Genomic DNA, 26,626 nt, shown 5'->3' with positions numbered 1-26,626 from the left:
AGGAAACATGAAAATATGGACCAGCCAAAGGAACAAACTAATAGTTCAACTGAGGCACAGGAGCTGAAGCAATTATTGCTAAATCAATTCAGTGAACTGAAGGAAGAACTAACTGCAGATGTTCAAATAAAGCTAAATCAATTCAAAACTCAAATCAATGAACTGAGGGAAGATATAGCAAAATACATGAAGGATATAAGGTGGACCATAAGGAAGAATTCATAAACTTGAACAAGCAAATGGCAGAACTTAGGGGAATGAAGGGCATAATGGAGAAGATGAAAAAGACAATGGAGGGATACAACAGTAGATCTGAACAGTCAGAAGAAAGGATCAGTGAATTGGAAGACCAGAGATCTAAATTTGCACACACGAAAGAACAGATGGTGAAAAGAGCAGGTCTTAGGGAGCTGCATGGCAACATGAAAGCACAAATATACGTATTATGGGTGTCCCAAAGGGAGAAGAGAGGGGAAAAGGGGCAGAAGGAATAATAGAAGAAATAATCACTGAAAATTTCCCAACTCTTATGAAAGACAGAAAATTAGAGATTCAAGAAGTACAGCACACCCCAAACAGAACAGACCCCAATAGACCTACTCCAAGACACTTACTGATCAGATTGTCCAATGTCAAAGACAAAGAGAGAAATCTGAAAGCAGCAGGAGAAAAGCAATCCATCACATACAAGGGAAGCTCAATAAGACTATGTACAGATTTCTCCACAGAAACCATGAAGGCAAGAAGACAGTAGTATGATATATTTAAGATACTGAAAGAGAAGGAACTGCCAGCCATGAATTCTATACCTGGAAAAACTGTCCTTCTAAAATGAGGGAGAGATTAAAATAATTCCAGACAAACAGACACTGAGAGAGTTTGTGAATAAGAGACTGGTGCTACAAGTAATACTAAAGGGAGTGCTACAGGCTGATAGGAAAAGACAGGAGAGAGAGGTTTGGAGAAGAGTGTAGAAATGAAGATTATCGGAAAGGGTAAAAAGAGAGGAAAAAATAAGACATGACATATAAAATCCAAAAGACAACATGATAGAAGAAAATACTGCCCTTACAGTAATAACACTAAATGTTAATGGATTAAACTCCCCAGTAAAAAGACACAGACTGGCAGAATGGATTAAAAAACGACCCATCTATATGCTGTCTACAAGAAACTCACTTTAGACACAAGGACAAAAATAGGCTGAAAGTGAAAGGTTGGAAAAAGACATTTCATGCAAACAGCAACCAGAAAAAAGTGGGAGTAGCTATATTAATATCAGACAAAGTAGACTTCAAAAGTAAAACAATTAAAAGAGACAAAAAAGGACACTATATATTAATAAAAGGGTCAATTCATCAAGAAAACATATCATAAATATTTAGGCACCAAACCAGAGTGCCCCAAAATTCATGAGGCAAACACTGAGAACACTGAAAAGATAAATAGATAACTCCACAATAATAGTTGGAGACTTCAATACACCACTCTCATCAATGGATATAACATCTAGACAGAGGATCAACAAGGAAACGGAGACACTGAATTGTATGATAAATGAACTAGACTTGACAGACATTTATAGAACACTACACCCCACAACAGCAGTATACACGTTTTTCTCAAGTGCTCATGGAACATTCTCTAGGATAGACCACATGCTGGATCACAAAGCAGTCTCAACAAATTTAAAAATATCGATATTATAAGAAACACTATCTCAGATCACAATGGAAATGAATTTGGAAATAAATAACAGGCAGAAGATTGTAAAATTCACAGATACATGGAGACTAAACAACACACTCTTAGAAAACCAGTGGGTAAAGGAAGAAATTACAAGAGAAATTAGTAAACACCTTGAGGCAAATGACAATGAAAAAACAACATATCAAAACATATGGGATGCAGTAAAGGCAGTGTTGAAAGGGAAATTTATTGCCCTAAATGCCTATATTAAAAGAGAAGAGAGAGCAAAACTTGAGGAATTAACTGTCCACCTGGAGGAACCAGAGAAAGAACAGCAAATAAACCCCAAAGCAAACAGAAGGAAAGAAATAACAAAGATTAGAGCAGACATAAATGAAATTGAGAACAAGAAAACAATAGAGAGAATCAACAAAATTGATGGACCCCTGGTTAGGCTAACCAAAAAAAAAAAAAAAAAAAAAAGAGAGAGAGAGTAAGTGAGAGAGAGAATGCAGATGCAAATAAATGCAATCAGAAATGGGAAAGGAAACATAACTACTGACCCTGCAGAAATAAAGGAGATAATGAGAAGATACTATGAGCAACTATATGCTAATAAACTGGACAACTTACATGAAATGGACAACTTCGCAGAAATGCATAAACAACCAACATTGACCTGAGAAGAAACAGACAACCCCAACAAACCAATCACAAGTAAAGGGACTGAGTCAGTCATCAAAAGACACCCCCAAAAAGAAAGACCAGGACCAGATGCCTTCACATGTGAATTCCACCAAGCATTCAAGAAAGAATTAACACCAATCCTGCTCAAACTCTTCAAAAAAACTGAAGAGAAGGGAAAGCTACCCAACTAATTCTATGAAGCCAACATCACCCTGATACCAATATCAGACACAAATACTACAAAAAAAGAAAATTACAGACCAATCTCTTTAATGAATATAGATGCAAAAATCCTCAACAAAATACTTGCAAATAGAATACAGCAGCATATTAAAAGAATTATACACTACGGCCATGTAGGGTTTATTCCAGGTATGCAAGGCTGGTTCAACACAAGAAAATCAATTAATGTAATATACCACATCAATCAATCAAAGCAAAAGAACCATATGATCATCTCAATAGATGCAGAAAAGGCATTTGACAAAATTCAACATCCTTTCTTGATGAAAACACTTCAAAGGATAGGAATAGAAGGGAACTTTCTCAATATGATAAAGGCAATATATGAAAAACCCACAGCTAACACTGTCAATGGGGAGAGATTGACAGCTTTCCCTCTAAGATCAGGAACAAGACAGGGATGCCCACTGTCACCACTTATTCAACATTGTGCTGGAAGTTCTAGCTAGAGCAATTAGGCAAGAGAAAGAAATGAAAGGCACCAAACTGGAGAGGAAGAAGTAAAACTTTCACTGTTTGCAGATGACATGATTCTATATATAGACAATCCAGAAAAATCGACAGCAAAGCTATTAGAGTTAATCAACGAATGCAGCAAAGTGGCAGGCTACAAGATCAACACACAAAAATCTGTAATGTTCTTATGCAAAATAATGTGCAACAAGAGGAAGAAATAAAAAAAAAATTCCATTTACAATAGCAACAAAAAGAATCAAGTATTTAGGAATAAACTTAACGAAGGCCACAAAAGACCTATACAAAGAAAACTACGGGAAACTGCTAAAAGAAATAGAACAGGACCTAAAAAAAATGGAAGAACATACCATGTTCATGGATGGGAAGACTAAATATAATTAAGATGTCAACTCTACCTAAACTGATTTATAGACTCAATGCAATACCAATTAAAATCGCAACAACTTACTTTGCAGAAATAGAAAACCAAAAACCAAATTTATTTGGAAGGGCAAGGTGCCCTGAATAGCCAAAAATATCTTGAGAAAGAGGAACGAAGTGGGAGGTCTCACACTACCTGACTTTGAAGCATATTACAAAGCTACAGTACTCAAAACATAGTACTGGCATAAGGATAGACACACTGACCAATGGAATCAAATTGAGTGTTCAGAAATAGATTCTGGCATCTACGAACAATTGATGTTTGATAAGGCAGTCAAGCCAAACCAACTGGGACAGAGCAGCCTCTTCAACAAATGGTGTTCAGAGAACTGGATATCCATTTCCAAAAGAATGAAAGAGGACTCCTACCTCACACCTTATAAAAAAAATTAACTCCAAGTGGATCAAAGACCTAAACATTAGCGCTAATCATATGACTCTTAGAAGAAAACATAGGTCAATATCTTAAAGATCTTGTGATAGCAGGTGGTTTCCTAGACCTTACACCCAAAGCGCAAGCAACCAAAGAACAAATAGACAAATGGGATCTCCTCAAAATCAAACAGTTTTGTACATCAAAGGACTTTGTTAAAAAAGTAAAACGGCAGCCTACAAAATGGGAGACAATATTTGGAAACCACATATCAGATAAGGGTTTAATATCCCGAATATATAAAACAATCCTACAACTCAACAACAGAAAGACAAACAACCCAATTAAAAAATGGGCAAAAGACATGGACAGACACTTTTCTGTAGAGGAAATACAAATGGCCCAAAAACATATGAGAAAATGCTTAACTTCACTGGCTATTAGGAAAATGCAAATCAAAACCACAATGAGATATCATTTCACACCTACCAGAATGGCCACCATCCAAAAAAACAGAAAATTACAAGTGCTGGAGAGGATGTGGAGAAAGAGGCACACTTATTCATTGCTGGTGGGAATACAGAATGGTGCAATCACTCTGGAAGACAGTGGGGAGGTTCCTCGGGAAGCTAAGTTTAGATCTGCCATATGACCCAGCTATTCCATTGCTAGGTATATACTCAAAGGAATTGAAAGTTAAGACATAAACGGACATTTGTAAACCAATGTTTACTGCGGCATTATTCACGATTCCCAAGAGATGGAAGTACCCCAAATGTCCATCAATGAACGAGTGGATAAACAAACTGTGGTATATAAACATGGTGGAATAGTATGCAGCTGTAAGACAGAACAAAGACATGGAACATATAATAACATGGGTGAACCTTGAAGACATTATGTTGAGTGACGTTAGTGAGAAACAAAACGACAAATACTGTATGGTCTCTCTAATATGAACTAATATTAGTTAGCAAACTTTGAGAGTTAAAAGCTGATAACATGGGCTACCAGGAGACAGAAAGAGGGTAGAGATCAGGCATTTGATGAAGGACTACAGAATGTTCAGCAGGATTGATTGTATAGATCCAGAAACAGCATAATACTGTGTGATGGCCATACAATATTGTAAGTACACTGAACAAAGATGTCTGCAAGTAAGGCTGAAAGAGGTGGGATAGGGGAATATATGACACCAGAGGTAAAGACAGATGATGAAGACTGGGACTGTATAACTTGACAAAGGCTGTAGTGACCAATGACTGTTTCTAAATGTACAAATATAAAAATGTTCTCACATGTGGGAGAACAAATGAATGTCAACCATGGAGAGTGTTGAAAAAGGGATGGCATTTGGGAAAAAAACATAATCAAAGCAATGGAGACTATGGTCAACAGTAACAGTATAATATGCTTCCATTAAATGTAACAAAGGCAATATACCAAAGATAAATGTGTATGAGAGAGGTATATAAGAGAGGGATATGGGATTCTTGGTACTGGTGTTGACTTCTGTCTTTGCTAATATATTGTATGACACTTTATTTTTCATTATTATCTTTTTTATTATTCACCAAAAAAAGAAACTTTTTCATGGTAATCAATATGTTCAAGTGCTGACTGTGGTGATAAATGTACGACTATACGATGATACTGTGCAAAACTGTACACTGTGGATAATTGTATGTTATATGAATATATCTCTATAAAATAGTAGGAAAAAATATAAATAGGGGTCAAAGTCCTGGAGAAAACATGGAGAAAGGGATGTACCTATTTACTGTTGATGAGGAGGCAGAATGGTATAGCCTTTCTGGAGGTCACTGTGGTGGTTCCACAAGAAGCTAAGTATGTGGGGGCCATAAGGTCCTGCAGCCTCATTACAGGGTATGTACTTGGAAGATCTGAGAGCAGAGACATGAATGGACATTGGCACATTGGTGTTTATGGAGGCAGTATTCATGATTTGCAGTGGGTGGAGGTGGGCTAAGGGTACACTGACTGAGGAACAGAATGGTGAACTGTGGTGTATGCATGCAATGGAATACTGAGCAACTACAAGGAGTGAAGTTGTGAGACATGCAACAAGGTGAATGGATCCTGTAGACAGCATTTTGAGTGAAATATGCCAGAAACAAAGGGAAACACTAAAATGCCTCACCGATATGGACTAACTACAATGTGTAAACTCAGAATTGAATCTTAGAGCACAGCCTAACAGGGAAATGATTACTGTAAGGGTCCCTAGATTGTAAGTTCTTACAGCAGTCAAATCTATTCCTGAATTGTAATGGCTATCTCCAAACACTGAAATGTTGATCCCTTGGTGTAGAACCTGATTAGTCTCTGGAACATTGGGTACCTGTGTTACACCTGAAACTCAGAGCTAGAGCTTGGCAGAAATGAATGTCAGTATTAATACATACAGCAACTGTTAAAAAAAGAAAAAAAAGAAAAAAAAAAAAAACTGAAAAAGAGCCCAGACTTCAATTAGAGATACGAATGAAGCAGATCTGGTTAAGACTAGGGCAAATCAGGTCAAAGGGTAAAGGTTGAAACTGTGTGTTGAAACTTCAACTTCCATGTGAGACCAAGAGAAGAAATGTTTATTTCGTGTAGGATCTATATTTTCTGAAGAATATAACTTCTACAGTTTGTTCAAACACCACAATGGCATGGAACTTTGAATAGGACATGAGATATGGCAGGTTTTGTAAACGTTAGAGTGAAATACCAAAGTAATTAGGGCAGCGAATAAAAATATATATTCAGGGTCCCCTGAGGAGCTGGGGGAGGATGCAGAGGTGTTGGCCTTCCTCACCTGGATTGTTGCTGATGTTCTCACAAACACTGGAGATTGACGGCTTGACATGCTGAGCCCTCTGTCTTGGGGCTTGACCCTATGAAGCTTGTTACTGCAAAGGAGAGGCTAAACCTGCTTATAATTGTGCCTAAGAGTCTCCCTGAGTGCCTCTTTGTTGCTCAGATGTGGCCTTCTCTCTCTAAGCCACTGTGGCAGGTGATCTCACTGCCCTCCCCTCTATGTGGTATCTGACTCCCAGGGGTGTAAATCTCCCTGGCAACGCAGGATATGACTCCTGGGGATGAATCTGGCCCCAGTATCATGGGGTTGAGAACACCTTCTTGACCAAAAGGGGGATGTGAAATGAAATGAAATAAAGCTTCAGTGGCTGAGAGATTTCAAATGAAATCGAGAGGTCACTCTGGTAGACATTCTTATGCACTATGTAGATAACAATTTTAGGTTTTATTGTAGTGGAATAGCTAGAAGCAAACACCTGAAACTACCAAACTCCAAGCCAGTAGCCTTGACTCTTGAAGACGCTTGTATAACAATGTAGATTACAAGGGGTGACTGTGATTGTGAAAACCTTGTGGATTGCACTCCCTTTATCCAGTGTATGGATGGATGAGTAGATAAATGGGGACAAAAACTAGATGAAAAATAGGGTGGGATGGGGGGGGATGATTTGGGTGTTCTTTTTTATTTTTTATGCTTATTCTGATTCTTTCTGGTGTAATAAAAATGTAAAAAAATAGATTGGGGTGATGAATGTGCAACTGTATGATGGTACTGTGAACGGTTGATTGTACACCATGGATGACTGTATGGTATGTGAATATATCTCAGTAAAACTGAATTAAAAAAAAAACAACACATATTCTCTTAAAAAAAAAAAATTACCAGGTGTTCAGTTTGCTAAAGCTGGCAGAAAGCAAAATACCAGAAATGGAATGGCTTTTCCAATCAAGGTTATTAGTTCACAAATTTACAGTTTCTAAGGCCATGAAAATGTCCAGTTAAGACATCAATAAGACACTATCTTCTCTGAAGAAAGGCCAATGGCATCTAGGGTTCCTCTATCACATGGGAAGGCACGTGACCAGAGTCGGCTGGACCTCTCTTGGGGTTAGCTTCTGGTTTCCGTTGCTTTCTCAAAAACGTCTCCGGGCTTCTCTCTCAGCAACTATGCATCCTTGCTTGTTACTCCCAGGGTGTTTCTCTCTAAGCATCTCTCTTACCATCTATGTCAGATCTGAGCTCTCTCCCCCTCAGCTTCTTAAAGACTCCAGGAAACTAATTAAGACTCACCTTGAACGGGTGTGGTCACATCTCCATGGAAAGAATCTATCAAAAGATCCCACCCACAAGATTGGATTAAAAGAACAAGGCTTTTGTGGGGTTCATAACAGATTCAATCTAGCATACCAGGCATGCAGAGAAGCAAAAAATATAACCCAAAATGAGGGGAAAACTCAACCAATAGAAACAAACCCAGAAATGACAGAGATGATGGCTGGTTTAAAGCCCTTATTTACTAACTGTATTATGAATATATTGATTATGTTAAAGAAGATAGAGAAAATAATAAACCTATTAAGGAGAGACATGGAATATATTTAAAAAGAGCAAAATTGAACTTCTAGAGGTAAAAAATTCTTTGGATGGGATTAACATTAAATAGTGTAATGAATAGATAGTGAACTTTAAGACATAGAAATAGAAACTATACAATGTCAAAGAAAAAGACTGAAAAAATGTATAGAGCCTCATTGCACTGTGGGACAACTTCAAGCACTCTAATAAACATGTGAATAGGAGTCACAAGAGGAAGTGGATGAGAATGGGATACAGAAAAGTTATTTTAAGAAATAATGGCTGATATTTTCCAAATTTTATGAAAACTATAAATTCAAAGATCCAAGAATTTCAACCAACCCAGAAGAAACATGGAGAAAACTACACTGAGGTATATCACGATCAAATTGCTCAAATCAAATGATAAAGATAAAACCATACAAGCAACATTTCAAAGATAGGAGTGACAGTAGACTTCTTGTCAGAAACAATACTACCTAGGAGGCAGTGAAGCAACATTTTTAAACCTAGAATTTTATACCCCACAAAAGTATCTTTCCAATGTGAAGGCAAAATAAAGACTTTTTCTATAAGATGCGTCTATGTGCCTTGCTAAAAGGATTTTGGATTTTTAACTTCAAAGTGATATTAAACCGTTAATGGATTCTAATTGATGAGACTTGCATATCAGAAAGGACACAGTACTCTTTTTTTTTTTTTTTTTAAATAAATATGGCAATTGTTTCAAGCCTATTATACTACAACCTCAAACAGATGTAAGGAATGCCACATGGTACTGTAAGTAATATGCTGCTGGTGGTAGAAATGTTATTAAAGACACAGGTATTCTTCAAAATTTACAAAATAAACTGTTTATATTTCTGTTTTAGTTCTTGCCCAAAATATAGCATTTACAGATATGATGCCCCTTGCAAATGAATTTTTGAAGCTTTTGCTGATAATAATGTTGTTTGTAATCGATAGTAATAACATCCCAAGTGTTGTTTCCATTTTGGCACTGGTATGCTTTAGTAATGTCATATAGTTATGTTTGCTTTGAATGATGTGACATTCTTAACATGAGATTTATCTAGCAGCATTCATCATCAAAGCTGGGATTAGTTTCTGACCAAATGTGAATAAGGGGGCACTTTCTGCTCCCCAGTCATGGGCCGAAGAGTGACCATCATTCTTTCAGATAAATAAATAATCTACTTAATTTCCATGCTAACAGCAACATAAAATTATTCCACCATTTGCAATACGGTGGGGGGAGTCACTCATGTAAAGGCAAATTCTTGTGATGTTTAGTCTTCTGCATGTGTACCCTCTAGGCAGCTTCGCCCCACCCATAACAAGTTCTGTCCATGAGATAAGTGGTTTATGGAGGAAGCAGATATGTAGAGCTAGAGAAGTTTGCAAGAGGTACCTGATGATTTCCACTATGACTATCCAATTACTAATTAATGGGGGGAGAGGGTTGGGATCAATAAATGAAAGGGACATGACAATACTTCAGAAAATACTGAACACATGACAAACACTTCTCATGAGGCAGTCTTTGAATAATTAGAATAAGCAGTCAGAAGAATATGTTGCTGAAAACATAGGTATACATTATGCTCATCCAACTTAAGATTAGTTCATTAAAAAGTTAAAAAACTCTTTTATGTTTCCATTTCAGCTGCACTTGATTGAAGTGTTGCTTGCAGAGGTTTGTGTTGTTATAAATTAAACATGCTGCTGCCTCAGCAGCCAAAGGTGCCAGGGAGTGTGTCCATGACCACAGAATAAATAACTCAAGTGGAACAGTTATCTCACACCAATCCGGGAGCTCATCCACTCGAGAGCTTGGCATGACCCCTCTCCCATCAGGGCACAGCAGGACTGGATGTGCCAGGGGTGGTCCTTGATGGAGCTAAGGGTGAGGTATTTAGAGATTTCAGCTGCTGTCATACAGCTTTTCATATCCTGTTTATTTGCAAAGATAAGGACTGCATCCTTCTGTAAATCCTCATGAGCCAGCATTCTGTGTAATTCTTTCATAATAGCTAGTAGCTCTCTGTCAATGCTGTCAACAAGAATGATGAACTCCATGCTGGAGTAGTAGATGTTCCACGAGGCTCGCAAGGACTTCTGGCCCCGTTGTCCCACATGAGGAAATGCGTGCTCTTCACCACGATTTCCTCCACATTGTTTCCTATGGTGGGAGAGGTGTGAACCACTTCTTTCATCAGGAACTGATAAAGAATGGTGGTTTTCCCTCCATTATCCAGTCCCTCTATGATTACTTTGTGTTCTTGGTTACAGAAGAGGCTCCAGAGCTTCGCGAAGAAGAGCCCTATCACGAGCCCGCGCCAGCCGCGGGCCTCTGGCAGCAGGTGCCGCGGGGACCGAGGCGAGCCCTAGAGCCCCATGGGCCGGCAGCCCGGACCCAGGTGCAGCGACGGCCCCGAGCCGACCCATAGCCGCCACTCGGCCGGAGCCCACCTACCCCGGGTCCCTCACCCCGGCCCTGCCCGCTGCCAGGACCTGCATCGCCCAAAGCACACATTCCTCTCTAAAGAATGAACTGGGCTTGGGAGAGGAGAGTGTTATGCTACTTAAGAGCAGAAACTTGTTCAAAAACAAAGGATACTGCCTTAGACTACACGGTGGCAGTGGAGATGGAGAGGAATGGACTCATTAGAAAGACATCTAGAAAATAATTATTAAAAAAGACTTGAACGATTGATTGGATTGAAGTATAAGGAAGGGGTCAGGAATGATTCTCAAATTTCTGACACAAGCAACCATACTTGCGTAAAACTTTACCTACCGAAAAATAATTTAAACCAATTACACACCATCAAAACTAACTGAAGCAACCGACAAGAGTACAACAATATATTGTGAATACTGAATTTAAGCTAGAGAATTTACCGTGCAAAAACTGCAAATAAAAAGAGAAGTGTCTTTGTAAGAGAAAAAAATTTAAAACATTAGCTTTCTTCATCTAAAATCTGCACAGAGCTCAATCTTGTGCTTTAGGATTTGAGACAGTTGCTGTTGTTTCTTATGGAAAATAGAAAATGGTAAAAGTATGATTTTTATGAGCCATTTCTTGAGACATGGAAGTGTCTCTATAGAACAGTTCCTTGAAAAGATAAATTACTGAAATGGGATTTTACCCTAAAAAAACTTACAACTCTCATGTAGCATTTAGAATGGCTGCATATTTTTAGTAATCTACTTCTAGAGCAGCAACCTTGCTTCATATTTTTAATATGTTCACAGTTAGGAATCTATCAGAGATTTTTAAAAGGGCTTTAAGTAGTAATAACAAATGCATACTGTGGATTTACTAAGTGCCTGGCACTGTGCTAAGTACTTTACATGATAATCTCATTTAACTTTAACAACTCTATGAGGTGATCATCCCCACTTACCAGGTGAGGAAATTGAGACTCAAAGAGGTTTAAGAAACTTACCTCAGATTATGAAGCTATTAAGTGGGAGGACCATGGATCTATGAACTCTTGAGAAATGTGTCTTTAAACTTCACAAATATTTCTGCATATTAGGATATGTATAATTGATACACTAATTTTGAATCAGTAAATGCTTTAAACATACTAGCTACATTTCTAAATTATTTCCATTTAAAAATTCACAAACTCATATTGTTACGTTTCAGCCTTTCAATTTGCTTCCACCTGATTCTTCAAAGCAGGTAATTGAATGAGCCAGAGGTTTCATTAACATATGTGTATGCATATGTAATAGGGATACACACAAGAGAAACTATATCATCAAAGGCATAGCTTGGCTGATTATAGACACTGAGAACCTGAAATTGTATGGAGGTGAAGCTACATTAAGTTGCACAACCAATGAACTATCAAAGCTTCACTTGGCACTTGATAGGACGCCCCACTCTGATGATCTGCAAGGAAGCCATGTTGTCTGATGAACATGGATGAGTGTGCATATACTTACATTTTTCACACTAAATTACATGGCACATTGTATGTATGACTCTTGCACCAACAACTATTCAGTAATTAGGATTAAGTTCAAAATTATAAACTAAAAATTTCTCCATAGTTTACAGAAACACAGAGTTTAAAAGGTTACTTTTTCCTTCAACAACAACAAAAAGCCTAGAAACTGAAAATATCCAGTAGTCCTTTTATTTGGATTCAACCTAAAATAGTTTAAATTTGATCTCTCTTAGAGAAATGAAATCTCCAATTCCATAAACTGTAATAAAAAAGTACTGAATTTTCATATTTCTAGTAAAGGATATTTGCTTCATGCTTTGGGCATCTACCATTGTTCCCCAAAAGACTAATTCCATGTAAATATATTGTCACAGCATTAAAGAACCCAGGATGAATTTCCTAGCTTAGAAAATCGTCCTTGTGTTACCGTAACACACTGAGAGTCTTTAGTCTTCCGACTATTCATATTATTTCAAAACCATGAAAATTTAGGTTTTTAGAACACACACCCAGTCAGAAAAGGATTTATTCCTCTGAAAACACCATTAATGAGATCTGGCAGAGCTGAGGGCACCTCTGCATGTGAACAAGCAGATGGATATCTCACTAGTTTCTGCAGTCACCTCTTTCCTTAATGGGGAAGTATTGATGTCAGCATGGAGAGAGAGTCCAGGCACGACTCAGCTTATGATTTAATTTTCCACAGCTAAGAAAAGAAACATCACCAAAATTAGTTTAAAGACAAACAGGTGGGGGTTACAGGTACACTTACATGATTATGAACCAAGAACCCTTTATAAAAGAAGAAAAAGTGTTAACTATGGCAACAGCAACCATGAGATATCATAGTGAAAGAAAAAAAAACATTAAAAACTTCCAAGATAAAATATAATTACCCAAAAGACTGTGGTTTGTTGTATTTTTAGTTTCATTCGTCCTGCCTCTGTACATTTCCCTAGGTTAGAGGAAAAAGCTTCACCAGCCCATGCTATTAAATTGACATGAGATTTAAACTTGATTTTTTGTTCCATTCAAGAGCGTAGTCTACTCTATACTTGTATAAAATGAGAAAAACTAAGTTGAGAAGCCTGTGAACCACCATCCAAAATACCTATTTCTTTACCTCAAGAGTCTTTTCCATGCCAGTCACAAAGAGTGTGAAGAATAAAAATTATTATATATAGCATTAGTGGTAGTCATACTTACTCTTATATTAAACCCTAGAAGATCACTTATAACCCCTGAGACAGCAGAAAGGATGACTACTCGTGTGATATTGTAGATTAAGGGATTCATTGTCAGTCCATAGAGTCTAAATGGTGTGTCCAGCTCCTACAAAAACATGAAAGAACTGAAATGAGCCATTGGGATAACTATTCAAGGTTGCTCTCAGACATTTCCTTAATATTCAAGAGCCACCTTGAAAAAACCCCTAATGTAGTCCCACCTACATTTCCAAAGCCTTTTAAGGTGAATTCTAGCATTATTTCATTTGTGGTAGAAAAAGGTAATTTTTAAAGTCTAACAGAAATTAGCAATCATCAGAACCTGAGTAACAAGATGGAAAATTTTTTTCTTACACAGTCATTAACACAAAAATCAGGTCTGCGTTTAGAATCTACACAGTCTGGCACCTGTTATTAGGGTCTTTTCCAAGAAGTAAAGCACTGATTTAATTTAAATGGTAGTAAATGTACTATAGGATATTACTTACTTTCAACAACTTGGTGGACAGCTTTAACACATTGTTTACTAGAGAGAGCTGTTCTTTCTTATTTGGCTTTTTTTCCATCTTAAGATATAAGTTAATCTAAGGGAAGGAATAGGGATTAAAGTAAATTTCATAGAAAAAAGATGTATGCATAAATATCTGGCATATTTGAGGGTCATCTTTCCAAATAAAATAAGTTTTTAAAATCCTGTTTATACAGAACACATATGTCATGTACCCTAGCTCCCTTCCTTAATCACTTTCATCTTTGGCAAAGAAAACTACTCAATGAAGAAAAAGAATGAATGATAAAGCAATTTAAAGATCAAAACAATGAAAAATTCTAATTTTAACTACAATACATAACATAAAATACGTTAGCATGTAAACTCCTTGAGTTCAAAACTGTATCTTATTTAACTCAGTATCTCCAATAACATAACATCCTCATTAAACATCTGTGGAATGCAGACGATAAGCTGCCTTTTAACTTACTAATACCTTATTTTTCCCCTTTATAGGAAGCATTCTTCACTAAAATATAAGGCAAAAAAGAAAACAAAAAACAATTTAATGATATTAAATGTTTTAATAAAGTTTATAGCCAAACTTGAATTCAAAACAAATTTTTAAAACTTTGTACTACTTTGTACTTATAAGAAACATTTCTCATCTTACTATCTATTCACGTAATTAATAGCAAGTATTTCCAAATGCTAAAAAATGTATTCCATACCTGATACAGAAGAAATTCAAGAAGCTTATTCAACATATTTAAATTATAACTACAGATCTAATACTTGATACAGATTATGAGATTAAAAGCATGCTCTATTACCACCAATAAATATACCTTCAGTGTGTACAAAGTACTTCCAATCCATTAAAGCATAATATTCATAATCCTGGGAACAGGAGAGGAAGAGATTACCTCCATTTTATAAGGAGGAAAAATTACAGAGCAGCAAAGTGCCTTGTGAGATCAGATAGGTAAAAAGTGATAGAACCTAGACTCAACCGTGAATCCGCAGCATAAATCTTACAGCATATGCCTCCTCTAACCTGTGAACCAAACTAACAGGGACAGTCATTACCTGTTCAGTAAGCAATATCGAAACATTGCTGTATTTCTTATTGGTTTCAGACCCCAGTGAGGCCAGACGCAGTAAGAAAAGCAGTAAAGCTATTTCCCAGATCAAAAACTCCCAGTTATAAGCATCATTAAGGAAAGTTTTATGTCCTTGGAGAACCTACAGAAAGGATCAAAAAAGGCTTTTTGCTTAAAATCATTTAATTATTTTTTTCCTCTAACAATTAAAAAAAACGTTTGCAAGAAACAAAGTATTTTAAAACTCAAAGCAGAAGAGTTGTACTACTCATAAAGTTGTATCTAATCATTATGCATTTCACCAAGTGCCCTAGATTTTCTCTTTTTCATGCAAGTCAACAAGGGTCTGGAAATACAAAGGTGGAAAACATAATTAAGTAAGTAAAATAACACAAATACATTCCCAGCTCCTCTGACCACCAGTGTGTTTCTCTAAAGATGTACCAACACTCACAATTATAGTGAACATTATTAAAAGTATTAAATTTGTATTATGTCCAGCAGATCTTCATAAAACATGAGACCCATCCATCCCATTGGTATGACTAGAAATCCCAAGGATTAGTTCCTTACTCCATTTTAGGATATGAACAACAACAATAGCAGCTACTACTTATTGAGTGCCTAATGTACATTAAGTTTTCTGGTAAAAGATGTTTGGTTTTCCTTATTTATTTGCTTGCTGATTGGAAGATAAAAGAAATTCACTCAAATAAGTCTAAAGTAAGATAGAATTTATTAGAAAAAAAATACACAAAACTCTCAAAAAACTAAATGCAGGCCTTTTGAAAAATAGGTAGTCGCCAAGCAGCTGTCCTCTCCATCTCCCTACTGCTAGGGCCATTTTGGTCTTGCATCCACTGCTCTGAGCTAATTCCACTGTTTTGTAAGACCCCTGTTTTCTGCTCCCTCCTAACTTTGACTTGTACCAGCTTTGGTCTGCCATGACAAACTACTTTCCTCATGATCTCCACTGTCCTATCTTCTCCAAAATCTAACAATTGATATCTCTAGTTCTTAGTTATAATTTACAGAAAAGGGAAAACATTTACTTTACTTGGGTTCACTGTTCACCCCTATCCAATGAGTTGTAACTAGGGGAAGGAAAGTAATTCCTGGTAGCAACTTACACCTACCTCTTCAGCAAGAGCAAATACAATTTACAGCATAGCAACAGATAACATTCGCAAATCACAGTCAAACTGCAAAAACAAACAAGCAAACAAACAAACAAAAAAAAAACACAAACACACAAAGAAAAAAATCTTAAAAGAAGCCAGAGAAAAAAATACATTACATGTAAAGAAACAACAACAAGACTAACAGCTAATTTCTCAATAGAAATAATAGAAATTGCATGATAACAGAATTACATCCTAAAAGTGCTGAAAGAAAATAACTGGTGACATTATCAGCACAGTGGCATAAACAGCTACTGAAAACTTCTCTCCAGAGATTCAATGAAAAAAAAAGAATAATTCTGAATTGTTTGAAACTCTGGAGGAGGATACAGACTGGAGAAGGACCCTGAAGATGCCGAACTAAAGAAAGAGAAGAAATACCAGATAAGAATCTTCCATCCCAGACCAGGCAGTCCTCTCCCCTCCCTGTCACTCAGGCTCAGTGTGGGAAAGGCACAGAATGAGCAGATGGGACCCCCTCCCACCAGGGACACAGATTTTAAAATCTCTCACAGCAGTGAGACATACCCCAACTGTTTGAAGACCTGGGGGACAGGAGAGGATATTTCAAGGCCCAGGTCAGTGAGGGACAAAGAGACCAAGAAAACATGGACAGAGACTGTTTTCAGCCCTGGGTCTGAAAACCCTTCCCCACCCTTGAGGGAAGCAGCAACTGGTGGCCTTTTCCCTGTCTTGGGGATGGCTGGAGTAGTGGGTCTGCTGTTGGAGTCCTCTGCCACAGGTATAGCCCTGCATCACACCAGATTTTGGATGGTGAAGTGAGGGCACAGGAAACCCACAGTTTCAGCTCACCTGTGTAGACAGAGCCTGTGCTTGGAGGCAAAGCAGCCCCTGAGGATGATTAATTTACCAAACAGCACCATCTGCTGGACAGTCCGGAAAGTGCAAAGGAATAGAAACATCTTTAAAAAGATGCTCCAGACCTTTTATTAGGACAACAGGATGTGGTCTACACACCCTGCACAGAAACCCAGCACGATTTTGGCTGAGAAATACGGACAACCCAACTGTCAAAGCAGGGCTCTAAAACAAGCCCAGGTCTTGCTGACCTCTTTTGTTGCTTAGATGTGGCCTCTCTAAGCCAACTCTGCAGGTAAACTCATTGCCCTTCCCTATAGGTAGGACATGACTCCCAGGGGTGTATATCTCTCTAGAAACATGGGACATGACTCTCAGGGATGAGCTTGGCCCTGGCACTGTGGATTGAGAGAGCCTTCTTGGACCAAAAGGGGGAAGAGAAATGACACAAAACAAAGTTTCAGTGGCTGAGAGACTTCAAATAGAATTGAGGGGTCATTCTGGAGGTTATTCTTATGCATTATACAGATACCCCTTCTTAGTTTTTACTGTATTGGAATAGCTAGAAGGAAATACCTGAAACTGTTGAACTGCAACCCAGTAGCCTTGATTCTTGAAGATGATTGTATAACTATATAGCTTACACTGGGTGACCATGTGATTATGAAAACCTTGTGGATCCCACTCCCTTTATCCAGTGTATGGACAAATGAGTAGAAAAATGAGGACAAAATGTAAATGAATAATAGGGAGGAATGGTGGGTATGGGATGTTTTGGGTGTTATTTTTTTACTTTAATTTTTATTCTTATTCTTTTTTTGTGGTAATGAAAATGTTCAAAAATTGATCATGGTGATGAATGCACAACTATATAATAGTACTGTGAACAACTGATTTTACACTATGGATGACTGTATCATTTGTGAATACATCTCAATAAAATTGGATTAAAAAAAAGAAAAGAACTGGCAATCTACGATTCCATACACAGTGAAAATATCCTTCAAAAATGATAGTGATAGTTTCCTCAAAAAAGCTAAACATAGAATTTCTCTATGACTCGGGAATTCTACGCTAAGTACATATGCAAAAGAATTTAAAATAGAGACTCAAACAGTTACTTGTACACCCATGTTCATAGCAGCATTAGTTACAATAGCCAAAAGACAGAAAGCAACCCAAGTTTTCATCGGCAGATGAATGGATAAACAAAATATCTTATATACATACAAAGGAATATTATTGAGCCATTAAAAGGAATGAAGTGGAGGTGACATCAGCAAGATACTGGAGTGAGATGTTCCAGGGTTCAGTCTCCTCACAGAATTTTTGAATTCCAGGCAAACACTGGCCAAACCATCTTTCTCAGAGCTCCAGAAAACAGTCAAAGTGTTGTATTAACTGGGTGAGCACAAATCTAGAAAAAGGCAACATAAAAATGGTAGGAAAAATCTCACAGTGCCTTTACTGGTGTGCATGTGTGTACCAATCCACTGGCAGCCTGAAGAACTGAACCAGGACATGTGTCTCTGTATTCCAGTCCTATAACTTCCTATGGACATAAAAGTTCACAGGGCAACTAAAATGTTGTTTAAAAAAAAAAATAATAATCAAACCGCAGCTCCCAGGGGCAATGGTTACTGCCCTTAAGACATACAATGTAGCACTAGTTCCAGGAGGATAGACTACACATTTCCAGGGGAAACTGGGGCACTTAAAAGATTCATATACTGAGGGAGTTCATAAAGCCATGAACACATCTCTAAGACAAGACAGTGCTCAGAAAAGACTGCAGAGGACCCTATGCTTTCCACTTGGAATGTTCTTGAGGCTAACTGTAAAGCTGGAAAAGATGTTTTCTTTCATTTTGTTTTTGTTAGCTCTTGGTATTCAAGGAAATCTCTGTCATCACTAACTGGATACAAGTTTAAGGACCACACATTTCAGCGACTAAATTCCAAATTTAAAAGATGAAAATATTCAAATTTCCAGTTTGCAGAAAACATAACAAAACTTATAAATAAAACAGGAGATAGTGTCCCATTCAAAGAACAAAATAAAGCAACAGAAATGATTAATGAGGACACCCAGAATTTTGACATATCAAAAACTTAAAAAAAAATGGTCTTAAAAATGCACAAAGAGCTAAAGGAAAATGAAAACAAAGAACTACAGAAAATCAGGAAAAAACATATGAACAAAAGGAGAATTTCAATACAGAGAAAAAAATCATAAAAGGGAGCTCAAAGAGAAACACTGGAACTGAAGACCACAATAATGGAATTTAAAAAAATTCCCTCAAGGAGTTCAGCAGCAGATTGGAGTGGGCAGAAGAAATAATCAGCAAATGTGAAGATAGGACAACTGAAGTTACCCAGTTTGAGTAGCAAAAAGAAAAAATAATGAAGAAAAGTGAACAGAACCTAAGAGAACTCTGGGGTACCATCAAGCATATCAATGTATTTATACGGGAATCCCAGAAGGAGAAGAAAGAAAGAAAGGTACAGAATATTTGAAGAAACAATGGCTAAAAATTTCCCAAATTTAACAAAAGACATGAATATATATATCCAAAAAGCTCAATAAACTCCAAGTAGGATAAACTCAAAGAGATTGAACCCAAGACATATTATAATCAAACTGTCAAATCCCAGAAATGAGAATCATAAAGTAGTAAGAGAGAAGCAACTCATCGTGTACAAGGGATCTTTAATAAGATGACATGCCATTTCTCAACAGAGACAATGGAGGCAAGAAAGCTGTTGGATAATATATTTAAAGTGCTGAAAGAAAAAAACTGGCAACAAGAATTCTATTTGCAGCAAAACTATCTTTCAAAAAGGAAGGAAAGATTAAGACATTCTCAGATAACCAAAAGCTAAGGGGGTTCATCAACACTAGACTGGCCTTACAAGAAATGCAAAAGGGAGTTCTCAAGGTAGAAAGGACACTAAACAGTTGCTTGATGCCCTACGAAAAAATAATGATCTCTGGTAAAAGTAACTATATGGGTAAATATAAATGCCAGTACTAAATGTTTCATTTGTAACTCCACTTTTTACTTCCTCCATAATCTAAAATTCGATTGCATTAAAAATAAATGATGAATCTATGGTTTTTAACACACAATGTATAAAGAAGTAATCTGTAACAGAAACAACGTAAAGAGGGGGATAAAAGGGTATAAGAAAAAAGTTTGTGTATGTTATTGAAGTTAAGCTGGCATCAAATCAAACAAGACTGTTAAAGATTTGGGTGTTAAAGTAAAGCCCCATGTTAAACACAAAGAAAATATCTGAAAAATATACACAGAAGGAAATGAGGAGGGATTTGAAATGGTTCACCACAAAAAATCAACTAAATACAAAACTAGGCAATAAGCGAAGAAATAAGGGACAAAAACAGTATAAGTGCTCACAAGAAACAAACAGCAAAATGGCAGAAGTAAGGTCTACATTATCAGTAGTTACTTTAAGTGGACTAAACTCTCCAGTCAAAAGGGAGAGACTGGCAGAATGGATTAAAAAAAGCACGACCCAACTACATGCTGTTTACAGAAGACTCACCTTAGACACAAAGACATAAATAAGTTGAGGGTGAGAGGATGAAAAAAAAATATTATATGCAAATAGTAACTAAAAGAAAGCTGGGGTGGCTATAGTAACATCAGACAAAACAGACTTTAGGTAAAAAACTGTTAAAAGGGACAAACAAGGGCACTAATATTGAGAAAAGGGTCAGTTCAACAAGAAGACATAACAATTATAAATATATATATACACCTAATGGCAGAGCCCCCAAATATATGAAGAAAATATTGACTGATTTGAAGGGAAAAACAGACTGTTCTACATTAATGGTAGGAGAATTCAATACACCAGTTTCAATAATGGATGGAAATCTAGACAAAAGATCAGTTAGGAAATATAGTACTTAAATAATACTTTAAATCAACTAGATCTAACAAGTACTTCACCGAACAATAGCAGAATCATTCTCCAGTATAGACCCATAAGTTAGGTCACAAAACAAGTTGCAATAAATTTAAAATATTGAAATCACACAAAGTATCTTCTGTGACCACAGTGGAATGAAACTAGAAATCAGTAACATAGGGAGAACTGGAACTTTTACAAATATGTGGAAATTAGCCAAAATGCTTACATAACCAATGAGTCAAAGGAAAAATCATTACAAGGGAAATTAGGAAATACCTTGAGGAAGATGAAATTGATAATACAACATACCAGAACTTATGGTATGCAGCAAAGGCAGTGCTCAGAGGGAAAGGTATGGCTGTAGATTTTTACATTAAAAAAGAAAAAAGATCTCAAATAACAAGCTAACCTCACACTGGAAGAACTAGGAAAAGAGGAATAAACTAAACCCAAAGTGAGCAAAAGGAAGGAAACAGTAAGGATTAGAGTGGAGATAAATAGAAAATAGAAAAAAATATGCAAAACCAGTAAAATCAAAAGTCAGTTCTTTGAGAAGAAAATTGACAAACCTTTAGCTAGAATGACAAAGTAAAAAAGAGAATGGACACAATAGCTAACATCAGAAATGATGGGGAGGGGAGGAGCTAAGGTGGTGGCATAGAGAGGAGTGGAAGCTAGTTAGTACCCCTGGAACAACTAATAAACAACAGGAACAACAAGTAAATAACCCGGAATAACTGCGGGGAGACAAACGTGACCATCCACTCATCATACACCAACCTGAAATGGGAGGAATGCCCGAGATTGCAGCATAAAATCTGTAAGTAAAAACTGCAGACCCGAGCCGAGAGCCCCTCCCTCATGGAAGCCTGGCGGTGCTAGAGAGCAGCACTGTCTAAACAAGTGAATATACCTCAGCCCAGCTCCAACTGGGGTTTTAATGTTAACTGCTCAGTACAGACTGCGAATCCCCAACAAGCAGACAAAGGCTTTTGGAGATGACTGACCTTGGAGAGTCAGGGGATGTATCTGTCTTGGGACGGGGATCCCAAAGGATCAGGTGCTATCTCTGGCCGATGGGTGAATCTGGGGACCAAAGATTGACCCTGAAAAGGGGCTTCCTGTCTCTTTCTCTGTCTGTCAACCTGGGCGGCTCAGCGGAGAAAGCCTAAACCGTTTTCAGATCGCAGTGCTCTGCAGTAGAGAAAGCCTCAGCCACTTGAAACTCACAGCACTCTGACCCAGACAAGGGTAGAGATAGCAGAGTAAGAGAAACAAAGAATCTTATTATATGCAAATGACCTCTCTCTAGGGGGCATAGCTTCCCAAGAGAAAAGAGGTGTGGCCCAGCTCCACTACCCGCCTTCCATTCAGAACCAGACCCCAGAGTCTGGGGGAATACAGCCCCTGGCCACATCTCTTACACCAGCCCAGAGTGACACGCTGACAGTCGCACCTGCTGGGCAGAAAAGCACAGGGTGTGTCAATCCTCTAAGACACACCATCCGGGAAACCAGATACTGAATATTTCCTCCTGGGACCTGAGCCTGCTTTCGTCTGGGAAAACCTGACTGGGGTGACCAAGGAGCTCAGATGCCTAGGCAACAGAAAACTACAATCTACACTAAGAAAAATGAAGTTATGGCTCAGTCAAAGGAACAAACTTACACTTCAACTGAGATACAGGAATTGAAACAATTAATGCTAAATCAATTAAAAAGGTTTCAAGAAGATATGGCAAAAGAGATAAAGGCTATAAAGAAAATACTAGGTGTACATAAGGCAGAAATTGACAGTTTAAAAAAACTGGCAGAATCTATGGAAATGAAAGGCACAACACAAGAGACCAAAGACACAATGGAAACACACAACAGCATATCTCAAGAGGCAGAAGAAAACACACAGGAACTGGAGAACAAGGCACCAGAAAGCCTACACACAAAAGAACAGATAGAGAAAAGAATGGAAAACTACGAGCAACGTCTCCGGGAACTTAAGGACAAAATGAAATACAAGAATGTATGTGTCACTGGTGTCCCATAAGGAGAAGAGAAGGGATAAGGGGCAGAAGCAATAATAGAGGAAATAATCAATGAAAATTTCCCATCTCTTAAGAAAGACAGATTCAAGAAATGCAGTGAACCCCATACAGAAGAGATCTGAATAGGTTTATGCCAAGACACTTAATAATCAGATTATCAAGCATCAAAGACAAAAAGAGAATCCTGAAAGCAGCAAGAGAAAAGCGATCCATCACATACAAAGGAAGCTCAGTAAGACTGTGCAGATTTCTCAGCAGAAACCATGGAGGCAAGAAGGAAGTGGTGTGATATATTTAAAATACTGAAAGAGAAAAACCACCAGCCAAGAATCCTATATCCAGCAAAACTGTCCTTCAAATATGCAGGAGAGTTCAAAATGTTCTCTGACAGACAATGAGAGGAAATACTAAAGGGAGCACTACAGACTGGTAGAAAAAGACAGGAGTGAGAGGTCTGGAATGCAATTTTGGGTGATGGTAGCACAGCAATGTAAGTACACTGAACAAAGGTAACTATGAATATGGTTGAAAGAGGAAGGTTAGGAGCATGTGGGACACCAGAAGAAAACAGGAAAGATAAAGACTGGGACTGTATAACTCAGTGAAACCTAGAGTCTTCAACAACTGTGATAAAAATGTACAAATATGATTTTTCAAGAGGAAGAACAAATGAATTTCAACCTTGCAAGGTGTTAAAAACAGGAAGGTGGGGGAAAAATACAATCAACGTAAACTAGAGACTATAATTAACAGAATCATTGTATTATGCTTCCTTTAATATAACAAAGGCAATATACCAAGGTAAATGCAGATAATAGGGGGGCATAGTGGAAGGGTATGAGGCTCTTGCCATTGGTGGTGTTGTCTGACTCTTTATTCTACTTTGATCTAAGGTTATCTTTCTGTGCTGGTTTGAATGTATCATGTCCCCCAGAAAAAGCCATATTCTTTGATGCAATCTTGTGGGGCAGACATATTAGTGGGGATTAGGTTGGAACGTATGGATTAGGTTGTTTGCATGGAAATGTGCCCCACCCAACTGTAGGTGATAACTCTGATGAGACATTTCCATGGAGGCATTGCCCCACCCATTTAGGGTGGGCCTTGATGAGTGCTGCTATATAAATGAGCTGACAAACAGAAGGAACTCAGTGCAGCTGAGAGTCACATTTTGAACAGGAGCTACAACCAAGAGGGACACTTTGAAGAATGCACAGAAGCTGAGAGAGTAGCTGCAGTTGAGAGACAGTTTGAAAATGGCCGTTGAAAGCAGACTCTTGCTCCAGAGAAGCTAAGAGAAGATAAATACCCCAAGTGCAACTACGAGTGACATTTTTGAGGAACTGCAGCCTAGAGAGGAACGTTCTGGGAGAAAGCCATTTTGAAACCAGAACTTGCAAGCAGACACCAGCCACGTGCCTTCCCAGCTAACAGAGGTTTTCCAGACACCATTAGCCATCCTGCAGCAAAGGTACCTGAATGTTAATGTGTTACTCTGGACACTTTATGGCCTTAAGACTGTAACCGTGCAACCAAATAAACCCCTTTTATAAAAGCCAGTCCATTTCTGGTGTTTTGCATTCCGGCAGCATTAGCAAACTAGAACACTTTCCCTTTGCTGCTTCCTAGCTGTCATGTGTTTTGTGTTTGTTTGTTTGTTTTCTCTCTTTCTTTTGCCTCTCCACCTTCTTTGACTCTTCCTCCTGCTTTGTGGAAGAAATGTAGATGTCCTTATGTAGACAGCAGTGAGGGTGGTGAACACATAAATACGTGACTATACAGGGAACCATCGATTGTTCACTTAGGATGCAATGTATGGTGTGTGAATAAAACCATCTTAAAAAAAATGGGTTGATGATGAAACCTTGAGGGCAATATACTGAGTGAAATAAGCCAGACACATAAGGACAAATATTGCAGGGTCCAACTGATAGGAACTAATTATAATATGTAAACTCATAGACAAGAAATATAAGTTACCAAGATATAAAACGAGGCTAAAGACTGGGGAGTGGTTGTTTAGTATGAGCAGAACATTAACTAAGATGAACTTAAATATTTGGAAATGAACAGAGGTGACAGACAGTAGCATGTTGTGAGAATAACTAAGTGCTGAATGGTGCGTGAATGCGGTGGAAAGGGGAAGCTCAGAGTCACGCATGTCACCAGAAGGAAAGTTGGAGGTTAAAAGATGGGAACATATAAAACAGTAAACCTTGTGGTGGGCAATGTCCAAGATTAACTATACAAATATTAGAAATCTCTTTCATGAACCAGAACAAATGTATGACACTACAACTAGAAGTTATTAATAGAGGGGTATACAGGAAAAAATATATATACCTATTGCAAACTATATACTACAGTTAGTAGTATTTCAACGTTCTTTCATAAACAGTAACAAATGTACTATATCAATACTACGAGTCAACACTGGAGGGGGATTGGTTAGGGATATGGGAGGAATTGAATTTCCTTTTTTTTGTCTTTATTTCTTTTCTGGAGTAATGAAAATGTTCTAAAAATTGAACAAAAATTAATTGTGGTGATGGATGCAAAGCTATATGATGGTACTTGGGGCAAGTGATTGTATACTTTGGATCTTTGGATAACTGTATGGTATATGAACAATCTCAATTAAAAAAAAAAAAAAACTGAGGGGGAAGGCATTACTACCGACCCTACAGAAGTAAAATGGATGTTAAGAGGATACTAATATCCTTTTTATACACTAACAGATGAGATAATCTGTATGAAATGGACAAATTCCTACATTTACACATGAAAATTACCTAAACTGACTCATGAAATAGAAGATCTCAAGGAAACAGTAACAAGTAAAGAGATTGAATCAGGAATCAAAAACATCTCATTAAAGAAGTGTCTAGGACCAGATAGTTGCATCTAGTGAATTTTACCAAGCATTCAAAGAAGAATTTACACTAATTTTTCTCAATCTTTTTTAAAAAAATATTGAAGAGTAGAGAATACCATCGAACTCATTCTATGAAGCTGATATCACCCTAATATCAAAGCCAGACAAAGATATCACAAAAAGAGAAAATTATAAACCAAAATCTCTTATGAAAATAAATGCAAAAATCCTCAAAATAGCAGAAAACTGAAACCAATGGCACATTAAAAGGATTATGCACCACGACCCAAGTGGGATTTATCCCAGGAATGGAAGGATAGTTCAACATTAAAAAAAAAAAACAAAAAAAACAATTAATGTAATACATCACACTAATATAATGAAGGAAAAATAGCACGATTATCTCAATTTACACAAAGTAGGCATTTGAAGAAATCCATCACCCTTTCTTGATTAGAAAAAAAAAAAAACTCAGAAAACTAGGAACAGAAGGAAACTTCCTCAACATGATTAAGGGTATTTATTAAAAAACAAAACAAAACAAAAAAAAACCCACAGCTAACATCAGCCTCAATGGTAGAAGACTGAAAACATTCCCCTAAGATCAAGCACAAGACAAGGATGCCTGGCTTTCATCACTGCTAGTCAACATTGTATTGCAAGTTCTAGCCAGAGTAATTAGTCAAATAAAATATAC

General features: G+C 37.4%; 1 protein-coding gene and 1 pseudogene across 7 annotated transcripts in view; both read right to left on the bottom strand.

Moving 5' to 3' along the window:
• The window catches only part of PHTF1 (putative homeodomain transcription factor 1), a 142,141-nt gene that overhangs the window by 18,749 nt on the left and 96,766 nt on the right, over positions 1-26,626 (bottom strand). For 2 of the 7 annotated variants that reach the window (XM_037826338.1, XM_037826341.1), the window contains 4 exons: positions 15,062-15,217; positions 13,971-14,066; positions 13,463-13,588; positions 12,769-12,962 (listed from right to left, as the gene is read on the bottom strand). In XM_037826338.1, coding sequence (XP_037682266.1) covers positions 12,942-12,962; positions 13,463-13,588; positions 13,971-14,066; positions 15,062-15,217 — 399 coding nt within the window. In that variant the 3' untranslated portion in view covers positions 12,769-12,941. Of the gene's footprint in view, positions 1-12,768; positions 12,963-13,462; positions 13,589-13,970; positions 14,067-15,061; positions 15,218-18,142; positions 18,493-26,626 lie in introns of those variants that run through there. The other 5 variants (XM_037826336.1, XM_037826337.1, XM_037826339.1 and 2 more) reach the window with 4 other exon arrangements.
• Positions 9,130-10,811, bottom strand: LOC119528151 (annotated as a pseudogene).

The sequence above is a fragment of the Choloepus didactylus genome, chromosome 2, assembly GCF_015220235.1.
Source record: "Choloepus didactylus isolate mChoDid1 chromosome 2, mChoDid1.pri, whole genome shotgun sequence".
NCBI lineage: Eukaryota > Metazoa > Chordata > Mammalia > Pilosa > Megalonychidae > Choloepus > Choloepus didactylus.
Note: the sequence above shows the minus strand (reverse complement) of the source record. Positions and strands in the feature narration are given on the sequence as shown.